Genomic DNA, 20113 nt, shown 5'->3' with positions numbered 1-20113 from the left:
ATGGTGTGGCCTAGTACTCATGCTTTTAAAGAAAATCCTTAATTTGTTATAGTCTACACCAGGAGTGTCCAACTTTGGCAACTTTAAGACTTGTGGACTTCATCTGTCAGAATTTCCCAGCCAGCATGGCTGTCTCAGAAATTCTGGGAATTGAAGTCCCACAGTCTTAAAGTTGCCAAGGTTGGATATCCCTAGTTTACACAGTCAAAAACATGAGTACAATCAAGAAAGCAAAAATAAACATATTTAGAGACTAGCTTGCTTTTTTCATTATCCGTTTGATATTAAACATATGTTCTTGGGTGCCTCTGCATCTTCTGAATCCAATCTGTGTCCTTGACTGTTCTTGTTCCATGTAAGTCCACATAACAAAACTTGAGAATTCTCTTACAGAGTATGAGATAGATTCAACTGTTGAGTAGTTTGAGCATTATTAGTTTTAAAATATATGATCAGAGGAATAAACTTTAGAATATGGCTTTTTAAAAATGTATGTCAATTCTATTCCAAAGTTTGCATGGTGTTTCATTTGCTGTATATTGGCATTCCTTAGTTACCTACCGTAGAAAGAAAAGACATCTAGTTCTTGCTCCCACAGGAGTTTGAGACCGGGTTTCAATGCTTTAGCACCATATTTTCGACTCTGATTTATGAAAAGAACAAGGTTTATCCCTCTGTGCTGTAATTTATGCGGAAGACTCTTTAATCAAGCAGTTTACCAATATGTTGTCCATTTCACAAAGAGTATTTTCATTGGCTAGCTTTGCCATCTATTGATATGGAGGGAAAGGTATAATAATATTCTTTAGATATTTATCTTGCCTGATTAAATCAGTTTCATAATTTTGTTGCATTCCCCAATGCACCAAACCTAGCATTCCTGTTTAATGATGCCCTTGAGGAAGATAGACAGTAGTGGGGTGACATGGCATGGCATAGCATAGCATAGCATAGCATAGCATAGCATAGCATAGCATAGCATAGGACAAGTTGGATGAGGATAATTTTTTTTCTACTAGTGATCTGTGCATAAAAATACCAAGGAAGGTTGCCAAATTTTATTCAGTTGCAGTTATCATAGGGGAGATATGGATTTAATTTTGAAAGCATCCACGTGGAAATGTATTTAATCTCTAGTTATAGATTGCCATACATTTTAGTAATGCTTTGGTATGTTTTTATAATGTTACTGCCTTGTACTGATTTCAGTCTTCACCCCAGATACAAATTCACATTGTGAAGACTTGCTTTTCACAGTAACTATCCCAGCAGAATTTGTGTGCTGCTTCTTGAAGTCTTTTTACATTTTCTCCCCTAAAATGTTTTTATTACTTTAAATCCTTAAGTGTTAATTCAGCAATAAACAAAAACAGGCAGTGAAAAAGGGATTGGACAGGTTGGCTGTTTATATACATGAGAGTGGTGCTCAGTAAACAAATACATTCTCCTCTAATCTTTTAAATGGCCTTTAAGGCATTGCTAGTTGTTTCAACAGAGGAGAGAAAATCACTTTCCCTTAACATTAAACATGGCCTGGATGGAATTATGTTTATTCTACTTGTTCAAAGAAACCTTAGAGCCTATTCCAGATGCAAATCATATGTTTCTTAGAGAACAATTATAATGAATTTTGGAGTAGAAAGAGCAGGCACGTGGCTTTATTCCGGGTGGGTGTGAAATTTTATTTCCAGAAAGTTGGATTCTTTGTTCTAATCAAGTTGCTCTTAGGCTTGGGGTTTGGGATGAGGTAAAAGCTGCAGATGTATCTGCCTTACCTGCTGTTTCAGCTTATTACTTAGAGCAGGGGTGCCAAACTCAAGGCCCATGGGCTGGATCTGGCCCGCAGGGTGCTTAGATCTCGCCTGCAGGGCCACCCTGGAAACAGCAAGGGATTGGCCCACAGTGCCTCTGCTAGTGAAAATGGAGCTCCGTTTTCACTGGCAGAGGGTTGCAGGAGGCTGTCAGGGCCAAAAATGGAGCTCACAAGCCCACAAGCACTCCGGCCACCACAGGTGCCTCCAATATGAGTGACGTCAAGTTGGCCATGACCCCTGGCTACACCCTCCCCCCCGAGGTCAAACACAACCCTGATGCAGCCCTCAATGAAATCGAGTTTGAAAACCCTGACTTAGAGTATTCTAGGACTTACCTGATTTGAAGATGTTCTTATCATAAGCCGGACACACCCAATCCTCACCCGCTTTCTCTCATACATGTACACACATACATACAAATAGCAGATTTAAGGAATCATGACCAAATGTACCGGTTGCCGAAGTCTGAAATACTAGCATCCAACTCTCAAATCAAACATACACGGTGAAAGAAATGCCTCTGCTTGGGTGATCTTGTTCAGTTGTTGGCACTGGCTATGGTCACAATTTGATCCGTTTTCTGGCTTTCTTTTAAATATTGCCTTTATCCTACCGATTATGGGATTGATTCAAAATTAAGTCATGTGGCGTTTTAATAAAGATAAGAGAGAATTTAATTCAGTGTGTCTAATGAGCCTAACAATATGTGCATTGGATCTGATACGTTTGGGTAGCATGGATTAATTCATTCTTTGGGGGGTTTTTTTCCCCTTTACTCTTGGATCAAAGCCAAACAATGCAATGTTGCATGTTACAGTGGTTAGACTCAGATCCTGTTATCCATTTAAATTAGAAACGGGTCTTTAGAAATGCTTTGGCAGGGGGAGGAGGGGGGAAAGGAAAGCTCCTACATCTGTTTCAGCTGCATTTTTGACCTCCATAGAATCCATTGGCCACAGTAGCTTTCCAGAGTAGATTGATTGTACCCTTAAAGCAAACTTGTTTCACAGAGCTCTATCAGTTGAGGAGGGATGGTGTGGTATACTAAGTTAACTGCTCGTATGGGAAACCTTTATTTTCTTTCCTCTTCGTGCTCAGAGCAGCAAAGTTTTTAAAAACTTCTGTGCTGAGCCATAACAGCCTTGTACTGTTTAATTTAATCTGCCCACACTATTTCCTTCGGATGTACCATGTGGTTATTTACGGCGTGATTTGCAAGCCGTTTGTTCCTCTCTTACAGAGCTGTGCATTTGAAAGCGAAGATGTAGGAAATTGGAAAACCGTGCATTTCCATAGATGGGAAATGTGTGGGGTTGCAGGGATGAAAAGTTAGCACGCCATTAGAGAGTGGTTTCATATAAGCAAACTATGCCAACTATAGCTTTACATTCACTGTCAGTAAAGTGGAAGTAGGATACAGCAGAAGGCATCAGAAGAGCTCCTTTAGTGAGGGAGATGGGTGGGTTAAAAAAATATGATAAATAAATAGATAAATAAATAAAATATTCAACATATGGGTTACATATGGGGGGATACACATGTACATATTCCACCTCCATCGTTCTTCAGAATAATTCTATTTGAGAGAAACATAAATGACTAAGTGGAAGCTATGCATCTTATACCACTCCATACTGTTCTTCAAAGCTTGGTTAAATTGTACAGCTATCCAAGGGTTTGCAACTGCTGAGGTAGAATCTGTGTGTGTGTGTCTAGAAGAGAGGGAGCGAGCGAGGGAGAGGGGGAGAGAGAGAGAATGGAAAACATGCTATGTATTTTTGACGATTCTGTTACATAGGTTTTTTTTTTTACAATTTCTATGAAAGAGGCTTTTAACAGAATAAAAGCAGTGCAAATTTTAAGTTGAAAACAAGAATAAGTTGAGCATTAATTTTTAAAATTCTTGTATCGTTTTGTGAATTTGAATCCAATATTTTCTGGCTTTTTTACAAGTGTGATGGGCATGATAAAATGACCCATCACATTTTCAACATAAAATTTATTTATGCTGACCATCTTTCCTAGAAGTGACTCTAGCCTTCTGTGGCTCTTTTCTAATTGAGGTCTGGAGTACGTTTAATATTCTATGGATAATTTTTCTGGAGTCTTATACTCATCTTATAAAAATTCTCTTTTAAATTATAACATAATGTAAGTTTCAGTTCTTTAACCAAATATTTTCCCACTGTACCATCAATATGTGTTATGTCAAAATTCTTAGCCCAGGTTATTATTACAGTCTTTCATTTGTTCCTCTTCTGTTTCAAATTTCAATAAAATTTATACATTTTAACCACTACATGTTCATCATTTGTACATTGTTCAACTTCAAATTTTGTCACCTGTTGCTTAATTCCAAATGTCTTATTAACTTCCTTAAACCTTTCTCTTAATTGTACCTAGGAAAAACATTGACCATTAAATCCCCCTGCAACCAGTTGTTCTTTTGATTTTATCCTATATTTTCCATACTGTTATTCTAACAACTCTTGATAAGTTAACCCAGGGGTCTTCAAACTTGACAGCTTTAAGACTTGTGGACTTCAACTCCCAGAATTCCTTCTCCAGTCATGTTAGGTCAGGAATTCTGGGAGTTGAAGTCCACGAGTCTTTAACTTGCCAAATTTGAAGACCCTTGAGTTAACCATATCTCTTTATCTGTGTTGTGGTTAGCTGGGAGCAGGTGCAGACGGCTGAGGAGAGCGAGGACTCAGATGAGCGGCCAGGACCATTAGGGTGTGGGCTGCCGCCTTCAGAGATTGTGGGGGCTGGCAGCAGTGATGAGGTTCCCGAGGAGCCTGTGCCAAGTGCGTGTGCGTGCAGGACTGCTCAGAGGAAAGAGCAGTTAAAACAGCACAGGCGACTCAAGAGTAAGGCTGCAATGTAATGGCTCCTCCTTCAAGACTATAAAAGCCAGCTGTGAACGAACGTACTTTGCAGAAGGCAAAAATGTTTTGAACTCAGCCTCATGGACATTACAGTTGGTATTTGAAGACTTTTGTATTGTAAACTATTTCTTTATCTGTTGTGTTTTGGCAGACTTGCAAAAACTTGGCAACATTCTTTCTTGTGGGAGCTAATTAGTTGGAAGTAGCCTTTTATCTGTGAAGAAACAGAATTCTTAGCCGAAACATGAAAAGGTTGTACTGCTGTCTTCGTCTTTTGTTTGCTCTCTTGGAACCAGGTTTGGGTCAGAAAATCTGTGGTTTCTTTTCCATAAAATGATTCTTGAGATCCATAAAGGTATTTTGGGGAACAGTCTGTTTTTTTAAAAACAACTATTTTCTCAATATGGCACTTCTAATAATAGATTGCCACTTCAGTAAGTGGGTCTATATGTAGATTGCTTTGGTTCACTTCTTGCAATGATTGCTGAAAATAATGCAAGCTAAATATTTAGCAGCATTACTTCATATGTCAATTTCCCTTATTTCCAATATTCAGTTAGTAGAGTACAAATAGGTAAAGTCTACATGTTCCTTAATGTATGAATCACCTGTTCGGGTAGCAATACCAGTTTTCACCCAGCTTTAATTTAATGGCAGATCAATAGTAGTTGGGATGGTGGTGGTAGAAGTAAGACATATAGGCAGGTAAATTTTCAGAGAAGAATCCAAAACGAAGGACTAGAAGTATGTAAAACTTTATATGGGAGTTGGATGACAGAAAAAAGTTAATAAATATTTAAAAATAAAACAAAACATGTTGAATTCAAAACACCCCTTTTGAGTTTGAAAAGTTGCTTCAGGTTTGAAATGGGTTACTTAGACCAGGGGTCAGCAACCTGTGGCTCTGGAGCTGCATGTGGCTCTTTGATCCCTCTTCTGCAGCTCCCTGTCACCATTTGATAAAAGGAAAAAGGACACTGCGCTAGGAGGAGACTCTATGGTGAGGGAACCAGACTTCCGGTTGGCTCCAGAATTGAATGAGGGGCTTCTGGCTAGGACCTTCATGACTCTTTGAGTGTTTAAGGTTGCCAACCTCTGGCTTAGACCTTCCCAGGTATTTCAGTGCTCGGACCCTTCTAAGTTGAACCTCCCGTTTTGAATCTGTATCCAGTGTTTCAAGTTTGGGACAGGATTGTTTTGATTTTGAACCATTTGCAGAATAGCCAGAACACCTGTTTCAAACTCTATGAACACAGTTCTTCAAACTTCAAATGTTGAATGCAAAAAACCATTGTGCGCATTGCTATTTATTTTCAACATCCTGCATTCTTCATGCAACATGCCATGTAAATCCTCCTTGAGTGATTTTTGTGTGTGTGGGGGGGGGGGGAGGGAATCCAATAACTTTCCCCTCGGTCTCATGCCAGTTGAAGCAGCATAATGATAATCATGCATGCTGAAAACAAAATGCTATCTGTGCAAAAAAAAGTGGCTCTTAAACCTTTGATGTATCACTACTATATCAGGCCAGTGATCTTGCTAACCAGCAGTGGGATTCACTTTTTTTACTACCGGTCCTGTGGGCGTGGCTTGGTGGGGGAAGGATACTTGGCAGATACTGTAAAATCTCCAGTCAGGGGTGGTATTTGCCAGTCCTCCAAACTACTCAAAATTTCCGCTAACAGTTCTCCAGAACTAGTCAGAACCTGCTAAATACCACTTCTGTTGCTAACCAAGGACTAACAGCAGCTTCTTCCATACCAGCCATTGCCATCTCCTCGGATGTATTTTATGGTTCCAAAAACTCAAATGGATGGAGCAGGGATAAAAAATTAAAACTTTAAAAAGTGGTTAGGCTTATTCATGGCTAAGTACAGTGTGAGTTGTTGGTATCTCTTACTTCAATAAATCTTATAGGATGATTTTCATGGGGCTAAAAATGAGATGGAAGGCTATATATGTTGCTTTAAATCAGGAGTGTCAAACTCAAGGCCTGGGGGCTGGATCTGGCCTACGGGGTGTTTAGATTTGGCCGGTGGGGAGGTTCTGGAAACAGCAAAGGACCAGCCCGTGGTGCCAGTGAAAACAGAGCTTGAGAGGGCCACTAGCAGCCTTCCGGAGCTCCGTTTTCACTGACAGAGGGTTGCAGGAGGCCATCGCAACCGAAAACGGATCTTGGGAGCCTGTTTTCGCTTTCAGAGTGCTCGGGCCACCACAGGCGCCCCCCGACACAAGTGAAGTTGAGCTGGCCACGTCCACCCTAACCTCCTGAAGTCAAACACAATCCTTTGACACCCCTGACACACCACTCATGGAAAATAAGTAATTTTCAAATGTAAATGTATAGCTGCTGACTTTCCTGAGCAGCACGGCTGTATATTAAATCTGTTTTTAAGCTAAATGTGTACCGGGTCCACCTACCCAGTGGAATCTCTGTAAACAAGCTTACAGCAACTGTGGGCCGACAGGCTACACCTCACTATAATTTGAAGACGATACAGTCAGCTCAGAATAAACAGTGGGTGCCTGTTTGTGAGCCAGACAAGCCACTCACCATTTTCACTTATGGGAAAATGTCGCTCCACTGGATCATACAGGTGTTTGTAACTAAACGTCCTTAGATTTTAAAAGGAGAAAGAAAAGTAATAGCCTCTATTTCTGCATTCCCTTAGCATGACTAATAAATAAACTCTTGATTCCTTCGTCCATAGTACAAACAACTGTCAACCCTAATGTTAGTGATTCTCAACAGTCACATTGATGGGCCTTACTTGATAAAGGACATTAAAGAGAGTGGGCCCCAGGCACAGTGCCCAGCTGTTGGTAGATGTTGAGGGTTTGGATCTGGCTCTGTGATAAGTTCAAAGGCTTTCCTGAACAGATTATACAAAACCGTTGGTGGTGCCAGTCTGCAGGCTCCTTTCCCCCACTTTTCTCCGACCCACCTTTTCTTGCTTGTGAATAACTACATTCAACACCGAAGGCTTTGGCCAAACTTCGTGCATTTTGAAAAAGAGTTTTCTTTACTCAGCTCGATAGTCACAATTTGTAGGTCACCATTTTGCTTAAAAGCCCCCTTGGTTTAAGTTCTTAGGGAACCCTGAAATTACCATATCAGTCACTGGTTATTTTGCCCAGTACAATTTTAGAAGAAACAATTCTGATGATTCCTCTCGGTCATCTTTGTCCTGTCTTTATCTGTGATCCTCACCGCTTGTCGTTCAATGCATTTTGCAGATATACTTCTGTTTCTTATTTATATTAAGTGTTTATGTTTCATTTATTTTTTTAAAGATTACAACCAAAGGAGTCCCCCCCCCCCGCCCCCGCTTTTGGAAGGATTTAGCAAAATAGTTTGTTGGAAGAAATATTCTTCTGGGTTCAGTTCCAAGTGGGGGGAAAGACACTAGAAACATGGAGGCTGTTTGGAAGGTTTAATGGTGGACAGGACCACATGGCCTGGAGCTCCAGAGTGAAAAGGAAGGATGATCACATGTTTCAAGGTGAAGGAAGAGATCAAAAAAGGGCTGATATGCTGAGTGTGCCTGGGTTTTATACCCTCTGTTGGGATTTGAACTGGAGCTTGTATTCTGATGCGTTGTCAGACTCCCATGAGGCCATGCAGGGGCAACTCCCTAGGCTGTCCTGAGTTCCAGGCTTGGTTAAGCCTCCTGGATGATGATGCACTGAAAAGGGCTTTTGAACAATTGCTATAGCTTTACCTGGAGATTTTTGTTATGTAAAGTATTCTGGCCCAGGCCTTAATGGCCCACCCATTTACAAAAGTGGGGGTGAGCTTCTACTTCTGAGGTGAGTTTCTGCTTCTGAGTTTCTACTCTTTTTAGAGGAAATATTCTGCCCTTTTAATATTTCCCAGGATATTTCATTTTTCTAGGAGAGGAGTGGGTGCTCTAACTTCCTACAAGTTCAAATCAGATCCCATGGACTAACGTTTAGAAGCGAGGGGGAAAGGGTGCTTAGCTAGAGTAGAGAAAATCTTTTCACAACAGTCAAGATTATCTTAGTACAGTTGCTGGCCTAGTGCCCAGCACTGACCTCTGAAGCTCAGGACATGGTGCCTGGCATTTGCATCTCTGAGCTTCCGCCCTCCCCGCCTCACCTCCTTCCATTTCTTCTGGTTTGATAAACTATACAAGCAAACGGTTTGCTGGCTTAAAGGCTCTTCTCCACAGTTACACTGATGCATTCAGTTTCTGCCCTTGAAGAAGTAGAAAAGTGTGCTGACAAAAGTCACTGCCCGAGCGGTGCCCAATTTTGCATCTCATTCGGGTGTCCTGTCAGCCATTCTTTCCTTCTTGCATTTCCAGGGAGCACCCGGTACAGGTTAGCGACGGCAGTTGGGATCAGAGTTTCCATTGCTAAACAATACAATCATAAGGTTTGACATGGTGTGACCATCTCACTCGGCGATGTAAGTTGTCGCCATTAAGCAAAACAGCGCACGTGACTTCACGAAGCAAGGATGGCGCGTGGTCACCGTTTATAACTTCCTGCTGGCTTCCCCGTTGACTTTGCTGGTAAGAAGTTGAGAAAGTTACAGATGGTGGTCGTGTGACCATCGTATACGTCGTAATTGTGAGCCAGGTGCTAAGAAATTGGATTTGGGATCATGTGACCAAGGGAGCAGAGCAACCAACCTTAGTATGAGAACCAGTCAAAACTGCCACTTTTGACACTGTTGTAAGTTTGAATGGTCACTGAATGAGTGGTTGTTAAATGAAGATCACCTGCAAATGAATCCTGATCTGCAGTAAGTAGAAGTCTAGCTATAGCATCTAGACTTATAGACCGCTTGATAGTGCTTTTACAGCCCACTCTAAGTGGTTTACAGAGTCAGCATATTGCCCGCAACCATCTGGGTCCTCATTTTACCCACCTTGGAAGGATGGAAATCTGAGTCAACCTTGAGCCTGGTGAGATTTGAACTGCCAAATTGCAGGCAGCTTGCAGTCAGCAGAAGTAGCCTGCAGTACTGTACTCTAACCACTGCACCACCACAGCTCTTAATACTTAGTATACTTAGATTCAGGATTCAGGAATTGAGGTTGGTATCCCAGCCTCTATGGGGTTGATGGATTCTGATCTCTAAGGTGGGGCTTACACATACATAATGTTCGTGCTGCATTTTCAATATATATTAGTAATCTACTCCACAATGTGCAAAAATGAGAACATATACGGAATGTAAATGCTTATATACAGGTAGTCATCGACCTACGACCATTGTTGAGCCCAAAATTTATGTTGTTAAGTGAGACGTTTGTCAAGCAGCAATAATTTGGCAGAGTCTTCACTATTTTGAATGTAAGCCAAATTCTCTTCCCTTCATGGTATTTTCTGCTTTCTTCTAGAGTTCTCGAACTGCTCGCTCTGAAGAGGACCGAGACAGTCTCTGGGATGCCTGGGGCTCCTGGAGTGAATGTTCCCGTACTTGTGGTGGGGGTGCTTCGTACTCCTTGAGACGCTGCTTAAGCAGCAAGTAAGTACTTCAAATACTTTTTTTTTCAACCTGCATCCTCTAAGATGCATCTTGCGGTGGAAAGGAACTAGCTGAAACTCAGAAGGCGGCTTTTTTTTTTCCAGCAGCGAATCCAGCAAGTTGCATGGCTTCATCCACAATGATATAGTGCATTAAAAATGTGCAGGGCTATAAATGCTTCTTTACACAGCATTCGTAAAACATCTCCCATCCAAAATGATAATCTCCTCCATTTGTGCTAAATTTGAGATAAACTTCCCTGGTTTTGCACCCCGCATTATTTTTGTCAGCTGAGAGGTCTAATATTAAAAGAGATTATAGGTCAGGGGTGTCAAACTCGTCTCGTCACGTGACATATCACGTCTTTTTTCCCCTTTGCTAAACTGGGGGTGGCCAGCGTGTAACGCATCGCACGGCCGCGAGTTTGACACCCATTATAGGTAGTCCTTGACTTACAACCACAGCTGGGACCACAATTTCCACTGCTTAATAAGGTGGTTCTTAAGCCAGTCACATCTGATTCTACAGCCTTTTTTTTTTTGCCATGGTCGTTAAGCTAATCACTGCAGTTGTTAAGTGAACCATGTGGTCATTAAGCAAATCCGCTTCTCTCCCCCTCCAACTTTAGTTGTTGGAAGCTAGTTGGGAAACCCACAAATGGCGATCGCATGATTCCAGGACATTGCAACCATCGTAAATACATGCTGGTTATCAAGCACACAAATTCTGATCATGTAAGCATAGAGATGCTGCAACAACGGTCATAAGTCCAAAGATCAGTCACTTTTTTTAGTGGTGAGCGAATGATTGTAAGTCAAAGAGTTCCTATATTGCATTTGTGTATTTTCATCTAGGTATCTTATCCATTAATGCCTGCAAATTCATATTTTCAATGATCTATACAGTTCTATTTTTCCAAATGGGTTTCCTTCGGTTACAAAGCACACCCAGACTAAAACAAGGAAGTAATGAGTAGCTGGGTTGAGATGATTATTAAATGCTTCCTCCCTAAAAATTTGGGCAGCGGTTAGTGGAGTTAATGGCGCAAAAGGGAAGAAGAACCAAATTGAAACTTGTACAGACAGATCCTAGAGATATCTCTGAATGCCCAGAGTTTGGTGATGTCTAAACCAAATTAAATATATAAAATGACAGCTAATGCTAATTAAAATTATCTTGTAAGCCATTCTTCCATACCTCTCCTAAGTGTGTTCTATCCATACCCCTATCTTGTACATATTCTCTTATTAATACATTAATACATCTCTTAATACATATTGTTGCAGAGATAAAAAAAAATCCTCACAAGTAAGCCTAAACACTGGCTTGCATAGTTGAAACAATGTTTTTAGAAAGAAACCTGTATTTACAGGGAGAAAAAAAAAATCAGGAAAGGTGTTGTTGAAATGCAACATTACAAGATAATTTTCTCGTTCTTAAAACGAAATCATAAATAAAAAGATTGATTTTTAAAAAAAAATGAGCGATGGACAACATCACAGTAGAAAAATACGTTTCCTGATTCTGAAATGGATAAATAATAAAATCTGTACTGACGTGATGGTTCTTGTGCTGATAGTCAACCGTATGCAAGGAGAAAAAGGCCTGTTTTGTATGAGGATGGTATGCTTGCATTTAATAACGCGCGCAGTGTACTGAGAAAGAGCGGGAAGCTGAGGTGATATTCAGCAGGTTCTGATCAGTTCTGGAGAATCAGTAGCAGAAATTTTCAGTAGTTCGGAGAACCAGTCGCTGAAATTTTGAGTAGTTTAGAATACCGCCTCTGACTGGCCCCGCCCCCATCTATTTGCTGCTTCCCGAGTCCCAGCTGATTGGCTGGGTCTTCTTTTGTTGTCCTGCACAGGAGAACGGAGCTGGAAAGCAGGTTAATGGGGTGGGGAGGGAATGGGGATTTTACAATAACCTTCCCCCGCCACGCCACGCCCACCAAGCCATGCCCACAGCACCGGTAGTAAAAAAAAAATTGAATCCCCCCGGGGAGCCCCAGTCACTCCTGATTTAAAAAATAAATAAATACTCAACTTCTAAGAAAGAGAACTTCAAAACCAATGAGTGCTTGATTTGCCTCCTGAAAAAAGGAGCACCACAAACAAACTCTATATTGTTGCAAAGAAAACAACATGTACATGACTATGGATTCTCCATTTTTCGAGCTTCACTGGGGGGTGGTTTTACTGTCCTCCCCCCACCCCAATCCTCATACTCTTGCTAGCTTTGTGCAAACAAGACCTCAACCTGCAACTACAACGGGGACCAGCATTTTCAGTGCCAATCAAGGGGGCTGTTAAGTGAACCACACTCAATTCTACGATACTTTTTTTTTTTTGCCATGGTCATTAAGTGAACCACAGCAGTTATTAACTGCAATCAACGAAGTCAACTTGCCCTATTGACTTTGCTCATCAGAAGCCATCTAGGCAGGTTGCAGATGGCGATTATGTAATCGCGGGATGCTCCAGCAAACATACATACACGCCGGTTGTCAGGTAGCCTAGAGTTGGGTCATATGACTTGGGATGCTGGGACTGTCGTCAGTGTAAGGACAGGTCATAAGTCTTTTTTTTTTTTCAGTGTCATTGTAACTTAGAAGAGTCACTAAATGAATCGAAGTAAATCTTGGACTACCTCCATGAATCTTCTATGGCAGGGGTGTCAAATTCAATTTTATTGAGGGCCACATCAGCATTGTGGCTGCCATTGGGGATGGGCAGGTGGGCATGACTGGGTGGTGGTGGCCCAATGGGTGGCAATGGCCAGGGTGGGTGTGGCCAGCTCAATGTTGCTTGTGTCGGGGGCGCCCGTGGGGGATCAGGTAGGGCTGGGGGGGGGGATAGAGAGATTGGTTTCTGGTGGAAGGGGTGCTTTGGCCTGATCCATCGGAGGAACAAAGACAGAGGGCTTGTGGCGAAGGTGCTCAGCCAGTCACCGTTATCGGAACGCTGCGGCCCCTGCACACTTGGTCCCCGCCATCCAACCTCATCCTCCAGCAAGCCCACTGCCTGCTCCCCTGCCCCTCATGGCCCCAGTGGCTACGGGCAACCAGTGGGACGAAGCCAGCCTCTAACTGCCAGGCTGAAGCACTGCAGGACAGTCCTATGCTACTTCCAGAGTGGCTCCGCAAGCCAGATCTTACCACCCTGTGGGCTGGATTCAGCTACGGGCCTTGAGTTTGACACCCCTGTTCTATGGGAATGAAGACAAAGACAGAAAAAGTGAGAAGAATCCTGCAGACTTTGGTGTCTGCTTGGGTTTCAAAAGGAAGGTTTCTACGACTGCTGAAGACCTTTCCCACATAGCTCTCATCTGTTCCTGCTATTAGTCTTTTCCCAAACCCCAAAAGGCTACTTCCGATGGCTGCCATCTTCTAAAACTGCTTCACTTACCTTCTATGATGTTTCTATCTCTGCATATGGGCTGACGGAAGGGAGGAGGGGTCTTTCAAGAAGCTGGGAGGTCTTCTCTACACAGCCTGTAATTCATTCTCTCTCTCTCTCTCTCTCTCTCTCTCTCTCTGTGTGTGTGTGTGTGTGTGTGTGTGTGTGTACATATGGTTGGAAATAGTTGGCAGAGGTTTAAAAATGATTCCAATGTTGCATATACAATAGAAAGTCAGAAAATCCAACTGTCCGGACTGATTCTCTCCTTTATTAACTCAGAAGGCAATGTATTTGTGTAATTCAGAATTAACAAAGAAAGAAGAAATGATGGAATTGCCTTAATATCATTTTAATGGTTTTAATTAAATGACTTCTATCATTTTAAAAATGAATTTATTAAGTGCTCAACAGGGAGTCTATGAATTTATCAACCTAATGATGAGGTCAGTGGCCAAAACGGTCTCTCTAAGCAAACATGAGCTACCAATCCTTTCCTGAGGTGGCCTGATTGATGGAATGGTCAAAAAAGCTGAACCAAGCCATACCGGGAAATAAATGTTCAAGTTTCATCGGAATTCTTTAAAGCAGAGATTGACCAAAAAGACTGTCAGCCCGCAGAGGCAGCATGCAATCAGGCACCTATGTAGGGCAGCTTCAAAAGATGTTATGCCTGAGCTGATGACAGAGTAGACCCAATTCTGAAAATAAGAGACCATGTTCTGACAGGGCCTTTTAGCCTCAAAACATGCTGGCAGCCGTAATGGGCTGAACCAAGGCGATCAGGACATCTCTTTGAAAGAAGGGATAGCATTACCCTTAATTATAAAACATAAATTGTTTCAACTTCCACCCTCAAAACGACCTTATAGGGCAGGATTGTCAAATTCGTAGCCCATGGACCGGATGCGTCACACGTTGGCCATGTCAACATCCGGTTTAGCAAAGGGGAAAAATGTCCCAATATGTCATGTGATGCCGTCGTGACAACGCAAGTTTGACACCCCTGTTATAGAGCATTGCACACCAAAACAACTAGACACAAGGACAGTTTTTCCCCCTCATGCCATCACTCTGCTAAACAACTAATTCCCACCATATTGTCAAACTACTTACAAAGACCGTATTAGTATTAGTCTTCTCATCCTTCCTATTACCTATCTCCTTTTCTACTTATGACTATAACCTTGTTGCTTCTATCTTTATGATTTATATTGTTTTATTTAGTTTCCTAGTATGATTTGGATGGTTTATTTAGTATCCTATGGCTATCACTGTGTTGTATCATATGATTGATGATGAATCTATTTATGATGACTATGATCATGATTTGTCCCTTATATCTTTTATGTACACTGAGAGCTTATGCACCGAAGACAAATTCCTTGTGTGTCCAATCACACTTGGCCAATGAAGAATTCTATCAAGCCATAGAAGCATCTGGGATTATATAAGAATAGCCTCCATTAAGTTTAATACCGAGTCCATGCAGCCAGAAATGAAAACTGATTTGGCATTAGAGGTTGTCCTTGACTTACAACCAGAATTGAGCCTGTCACTTCTGTTGCTAAGCGAGACAGATACCAAGTGAGTTCTGTCTCATTTTATTACAACCTTTCCTGCCACAATTGTTAATCGCTGCATTTGTTAAGTTAGTAAAACGGGCGGTTAAGTGAATTTGGCTTCCCCACTGCAATCATCATAAATTTGAACCAGGGGCCAAGGGTCAGAATTTTGATCACATGACAATGGGGATCCTATCTTAAGTGTAAAAAAAAACTATAATAAGTCACTCTATTGCCATTGAATCTTTGAGTGGTCACTAAATGAGTGATTGTAAGATTGCCAAGATTGCCATGATTGCCAAGACTGTACATGGGTACAAACAAGTTGTGATTTGGGACACTAGCTAATGTTATAGGTAGTCCTTGACTTACGAACATGATTGAGACCAGAATTTCCATTGTAAGTCATTACAGTCATAAGTCGAGTTGGACCCGATTTTACAGCCAAATGTTATGATAGTCACTAAGTGAATCACCACAATCATTAAAGCAAATCTGCGGTCGTTAAGTGTTGACCCATTTTTCTGAACGAGCATTTTTTTCTTGGGCCAGAAATCAACAACAAAGGTTGCAATCCTTTCTTAACTTATTGTAAATGTGAGCTGGTTGCCAAGCAACCAAGTTGCAAGCATGTGACCATGGGGGCGGGACAACAGGTTGCTAACAAATGGTCAGAAATCGAGGAGTACCTATTTGGATATGGCTCAAGACTTTTTTAAAAAAATAAATTAATGGCAATAGCAGCAAAAGCAATGTTCATAGTGCTTTAGAGTCCTATGGTTATTACAAAATATCCTTAGATCATACTTTAAATGATTTCACAAATAATTAAAAGTCACGTGTAAAAGTATCTATAGAGATTTTTTGACACAATTGCTCAGTCACTAGTTTTCTCCTCTGGTATTTATTATCACACCAGAAAAAGAGCATGCTGTGTAAAAAATGCATACATGGTAAGGAGAAACTTTGACAAAGTTAAGATTACTCACTTGCATACTGAGCCAATTTTCTTTGAATAAAAAAAAAAAACCAAAGTGAACTTTAGCCCATTCATAGATGGAGAAAGGATTATAATGTGCTGATTCTGTTAGCCAGTACAAATATATTTTAAATAGTAAACTTTGACCTTGAATTAGCACAGCAATAAGTGTATAACGTTTTTCCCCTCCTCTATATACAATTTTGAATGTAAAGGATTGCTAAATGGTGATTTTGTGTGTGTGTGTGTGTGTGTGTGTGGTGTGTGCTGAATATGCAGTTAAAACTTGAAAAGCAAAGAAATCCACCCAAACTTTAGGGATTTAGAAATAAGCTTAAATATATGATAGCTTTAAAATTTAAAAACAGTACCATTGGTGCTTTGGGTTAGTAGTTGAAGCGGGTTTTTTTTTTCAGTTCAGCTTATTATTTTACAGACATGTGTCATATGACAGAGAATTATGCATACCACACATAATTCTATAACAAATGAAATATAGAATAATGCTAGATTTGGGATTGTGAGTTTGATAAATGAAGATTTGGCAAACCAATTGAACACTATGGAACAGACCACGCCACAAACCAAAGATAAATATTTTTCCTCCGGTAAGGAATGTTCACGGTGTATTATGCCTTTTCGATTTGTGTATGATGCCTTCCAGAACATTAAGCGCAAGACGAATACAGTCTCGTTGTGTCAGCTTTGAAGCTATGCAAAGCATATGTGCCTTACTTCTAAACATCGGGGCACAGCTAAGCAGCTGAATAAATGCAAGTAATTTATTTTCCAAATGTCAGCTGCCAAATCTTACTAGTCCCATTCCTTGAGCTATTCAGGTCAGATACAAGGTTGTTTTGTTATCAGCCAGTTCCGCTGCCTCTTTGGAAAATCTACTTTGTGTGATCCAACTGATCCCTGGAGAATTTGGTGCAAGAGTTTATCTCTCCTGTCTTACTTGTTGTTTCCTCAGAACAGGACAGCAACCTCTTCTGAGGGCAAAAATAGACAACATCAGCCACTTATATCCCATTGCAAGTTCAACCTACAATTGCAGGTATGCGTGAATGACCTGGGGAGACAGGAAGAAGGGCCACAAAGTAGACAATGGTCAGATAAGCAGCACTGAATCCACAAAAGGATTGGGGGCAATAGCAAACATCTCAGAACATCTTCTTCATTTGTTGGGCTACAAGTAGTCCTTAACTTGCTTAGCGACTATTCAAAGTTACAACACCTCCCCCAAAACAATTTATGACCTTGTTCCAAAGTTAAAGTTACCCTCCCCTGACTTTAGGGCGTGTCAAATTTTTCAGCTTTCAATTTCCAAACATTAGGGAGGTTTCAAACGTTGTGACATGCCTCAGGGATTGTAAAGATATTTTGGTTACTTTAATATAATTTAGAAGTGCTCGGTAAGCAACTACATAAATTTACATAAATTTAAACATTTTGTTTGTTTCACTTCCATGGTCACATGATCGCGTTTTGGGTACTCAGCAACTGGCCCACATTTACAACTGTTTGCGGTGCCCCGCAGTCACGTGACCACAATGTACCACGTTTGTTCCGGAAACCGGTGTTTACTTCCAGTTTCCAGAAAAAAAATGCCCCACAGTGAACTATAGGTTTTCTTAATGATGGCAGGGCTTGTTTAACAACTGCAACATAATGTTTAAAAAAAAAACAGTCATAAAATTGCATCTGGTCATGTGATTATCTATTTTGTGACCATCCTGATTTATAATTGCAATTAGCAGGGTCATTTGTAGTCATAAGTCAAGAACTGCCCTTATAAAGATGAGGATGGGGATATATATAGTTTTTAGACTTGTCTAGCCTATCTTGCAAGGCTGACATTAACCTTGCAATGTAGACTAGACAAGAAGCATACCCAGAAGCACCAACTCTTAAGTTTACATTAACAGAATTTTCAAATGCATCTCGCCTTAGGTTACCCCTTCTATTCCAAAACGCGTGAAAATGTTCCTCGCTTTCTTTTAACTAGCTTGCTTTAGCAACTACTATATCCATTAGAAATATGGTTGAAGGTTAGCTATGTTATTCCAACAACTCTTGCATTCAAAGGGATAGACTTTAAGTTGCATTTAAAGCCATCTAGCTATAAAACGGTGGGTGCGTGGCAATGCTACTAGGTCAGAGCTGCAAACATCCACTAGGTGGCAACAAGGGATGGAAAAACCTGAACGCTTTGTACCCTTCTAAATGGATTTTTGACTCCCTGATACATGAATATATATTTATATAATTAATATATCTAAACCTGCAAGGGAACATGGCTGTTTGCTGTACAGATCAGGTATGTTGAGATTATACTTTTTAAATTCTCGGTATACTGCCATTAACTTGAATGGCCAATACGGGACAACCCATATGTATTTTGTCTCCAAATATTTTCCATTTTTCCTATTCTTTACTTCTTGTACATAAGGCTGAAGTTTCTTTTAAACAGATATAACATAGCATTCGCCTGACCCCCTCCTTTTGTTTGGCCTAATATTTTTAATATGCATTCCAAGAATTAGGGTTTAGCAAATATTTTAATATTTTCTAGGATGACCTAAGGAATCCAAAGTGGCTTTCGCTCCAGGCTTGAACCCACTTTTTGTTTTACTTGGCACTCTGTGAGACGCTTTGCTTTTGTCATCATCCTTCCCTGTCAAGTTTTATTCCCTTTCCAAAGTGTGGCTGAGGATCATGATTAGTCATGATTTCATTTATTCTGTATTTTCACGGTACTCAAATTTAAGTTCCCTTGCCTTGAATGGCAAATGATTTTGCAACTGAAAACCCCAAAGCGTTATGTTATATATAAAATATATGCAAAATATACGTTACACTCGCTTCTTCAATTCCTTCTGCCCGCTGTGTAATGTGCTATGAAATTGAAGCATGCCTATCTGTTTCATCAGGATCCGATAACTCATTGCTTTTGGTATGCCATAGTTTAACATTTTACTTTACAGGACATCTTTTGTTGATTATTTTTCTGGAGAATGGTATATTCCATTTTCTATATTGAGTTTTTTTAGAAAGCTTGTATCTAAAAATAGCTGTTGTTACATAATGCACATTGCCAGAAATTGAAGTTTTATCTAATAGTTTTACCTATTCATGGAAAGGAATCAACTCCTCTTATTTACTAATCATATTTACTAATCATGAACTTAATATACATTTTCAGAATACTCATTCTAAAGAAACAAGACCTCAGATCTGTAATATACTTGTTTATAAGGAAAAAAAGTTTAGTGTAATTGTACATCTATAATTTATATTAGTGTGAAAATGTAATAGCTGTCTCCATTTGATTACTAATATGCATTGAAGATTTTCACTTGCTGCTGCTTTATTCTCACATTGGAAAATTCAAGCACTTTTTTTTAAAATCACAGATTCATTATAACTGTTGGCTTGTTAAAGGGTAGACAAAATGGATCCTGTAGACATCTCCACTGGTGCCATCTGAGTAAAAAAAAATTAAAAATAGAATGTTGACATATGGCAAAGTGCTAGTCTGTCCAAAAAAGTTTCTGGTCTCCACATAAATTCCAGGGGTATTTTTAGTTAATGAAGGGTGTCACCCTGCCCAGAAAAGACAGTAAATTCTGGTGATAGTAGCCATCTTGGGAAACTAGCAAGAATTGAGATAGAAGTCACACCAGTAAATTAATGAGTGTTTTTGCTAATTGCATCTAAAAAGGCAGACATTTGTGAGCATCCCAACAGCATTCTTTCAAAATTTCATATCTTGTTGACACCTTCTTACATCTTTCTAATCTGCACGAGTAGGATTTGTTCTTCAAAGCAGAACCAAAATAGTCAATTATCATTTAGCAGTAGCACTTAGACTTACATACCGCTTAACAGTGCTTTATAGCACCCTCTAAACTGTTTACAGAGTCAGCTTCTTGTCCCCAATAATCTGAGTCCTCATTTTACCAACCTCGG

The 20113-nt window shown here is 40.4% G+C and overlaps 1 protein-coding gene across 4 annotated transcripts in view; it reads left to right on the top strand.

The window, feature by feature from the left end:
* Positions 1-20113, top strand: part of ADAMTSL1 (ADAMTS like 1) — a 507559-nt gene that overhangs the window by 268057 nt on the left and 219389 nt on the right. For all 4 annotated transcript variants that reach the window (XM_087926578.1, XM_087926579.1, XM_087926577.1 and 1 more), the window contains one exon: positions 10075-10202. In XM_087926578.1, the coding sequence (XP_087782704.1) occupies positions 10075-10202 (128 nt within the window). The remainder of the gene's footprint in view (positions 1-10074; positions 10203-20113) is intronic.

This window comes from Pseudonaja textilis, chromosome 2 (assembly GCF_049901715.1).
Source record: "Pseudonaja textilis isolate UNSWEBS1 chromosome 2, rPseTex1.2, whole genome shotgun sequence".
In the NCBI taxonomy this organism is placed as follows: Eukaryota; Metazoa; Chordata; class Lepidosauria; order Squamata; family Elapidae; genus Pseudonaja; species Pseudonaja textilis.
This window is presented reverse-complemented; position numbering and strand designations above follow the sequence as displayed.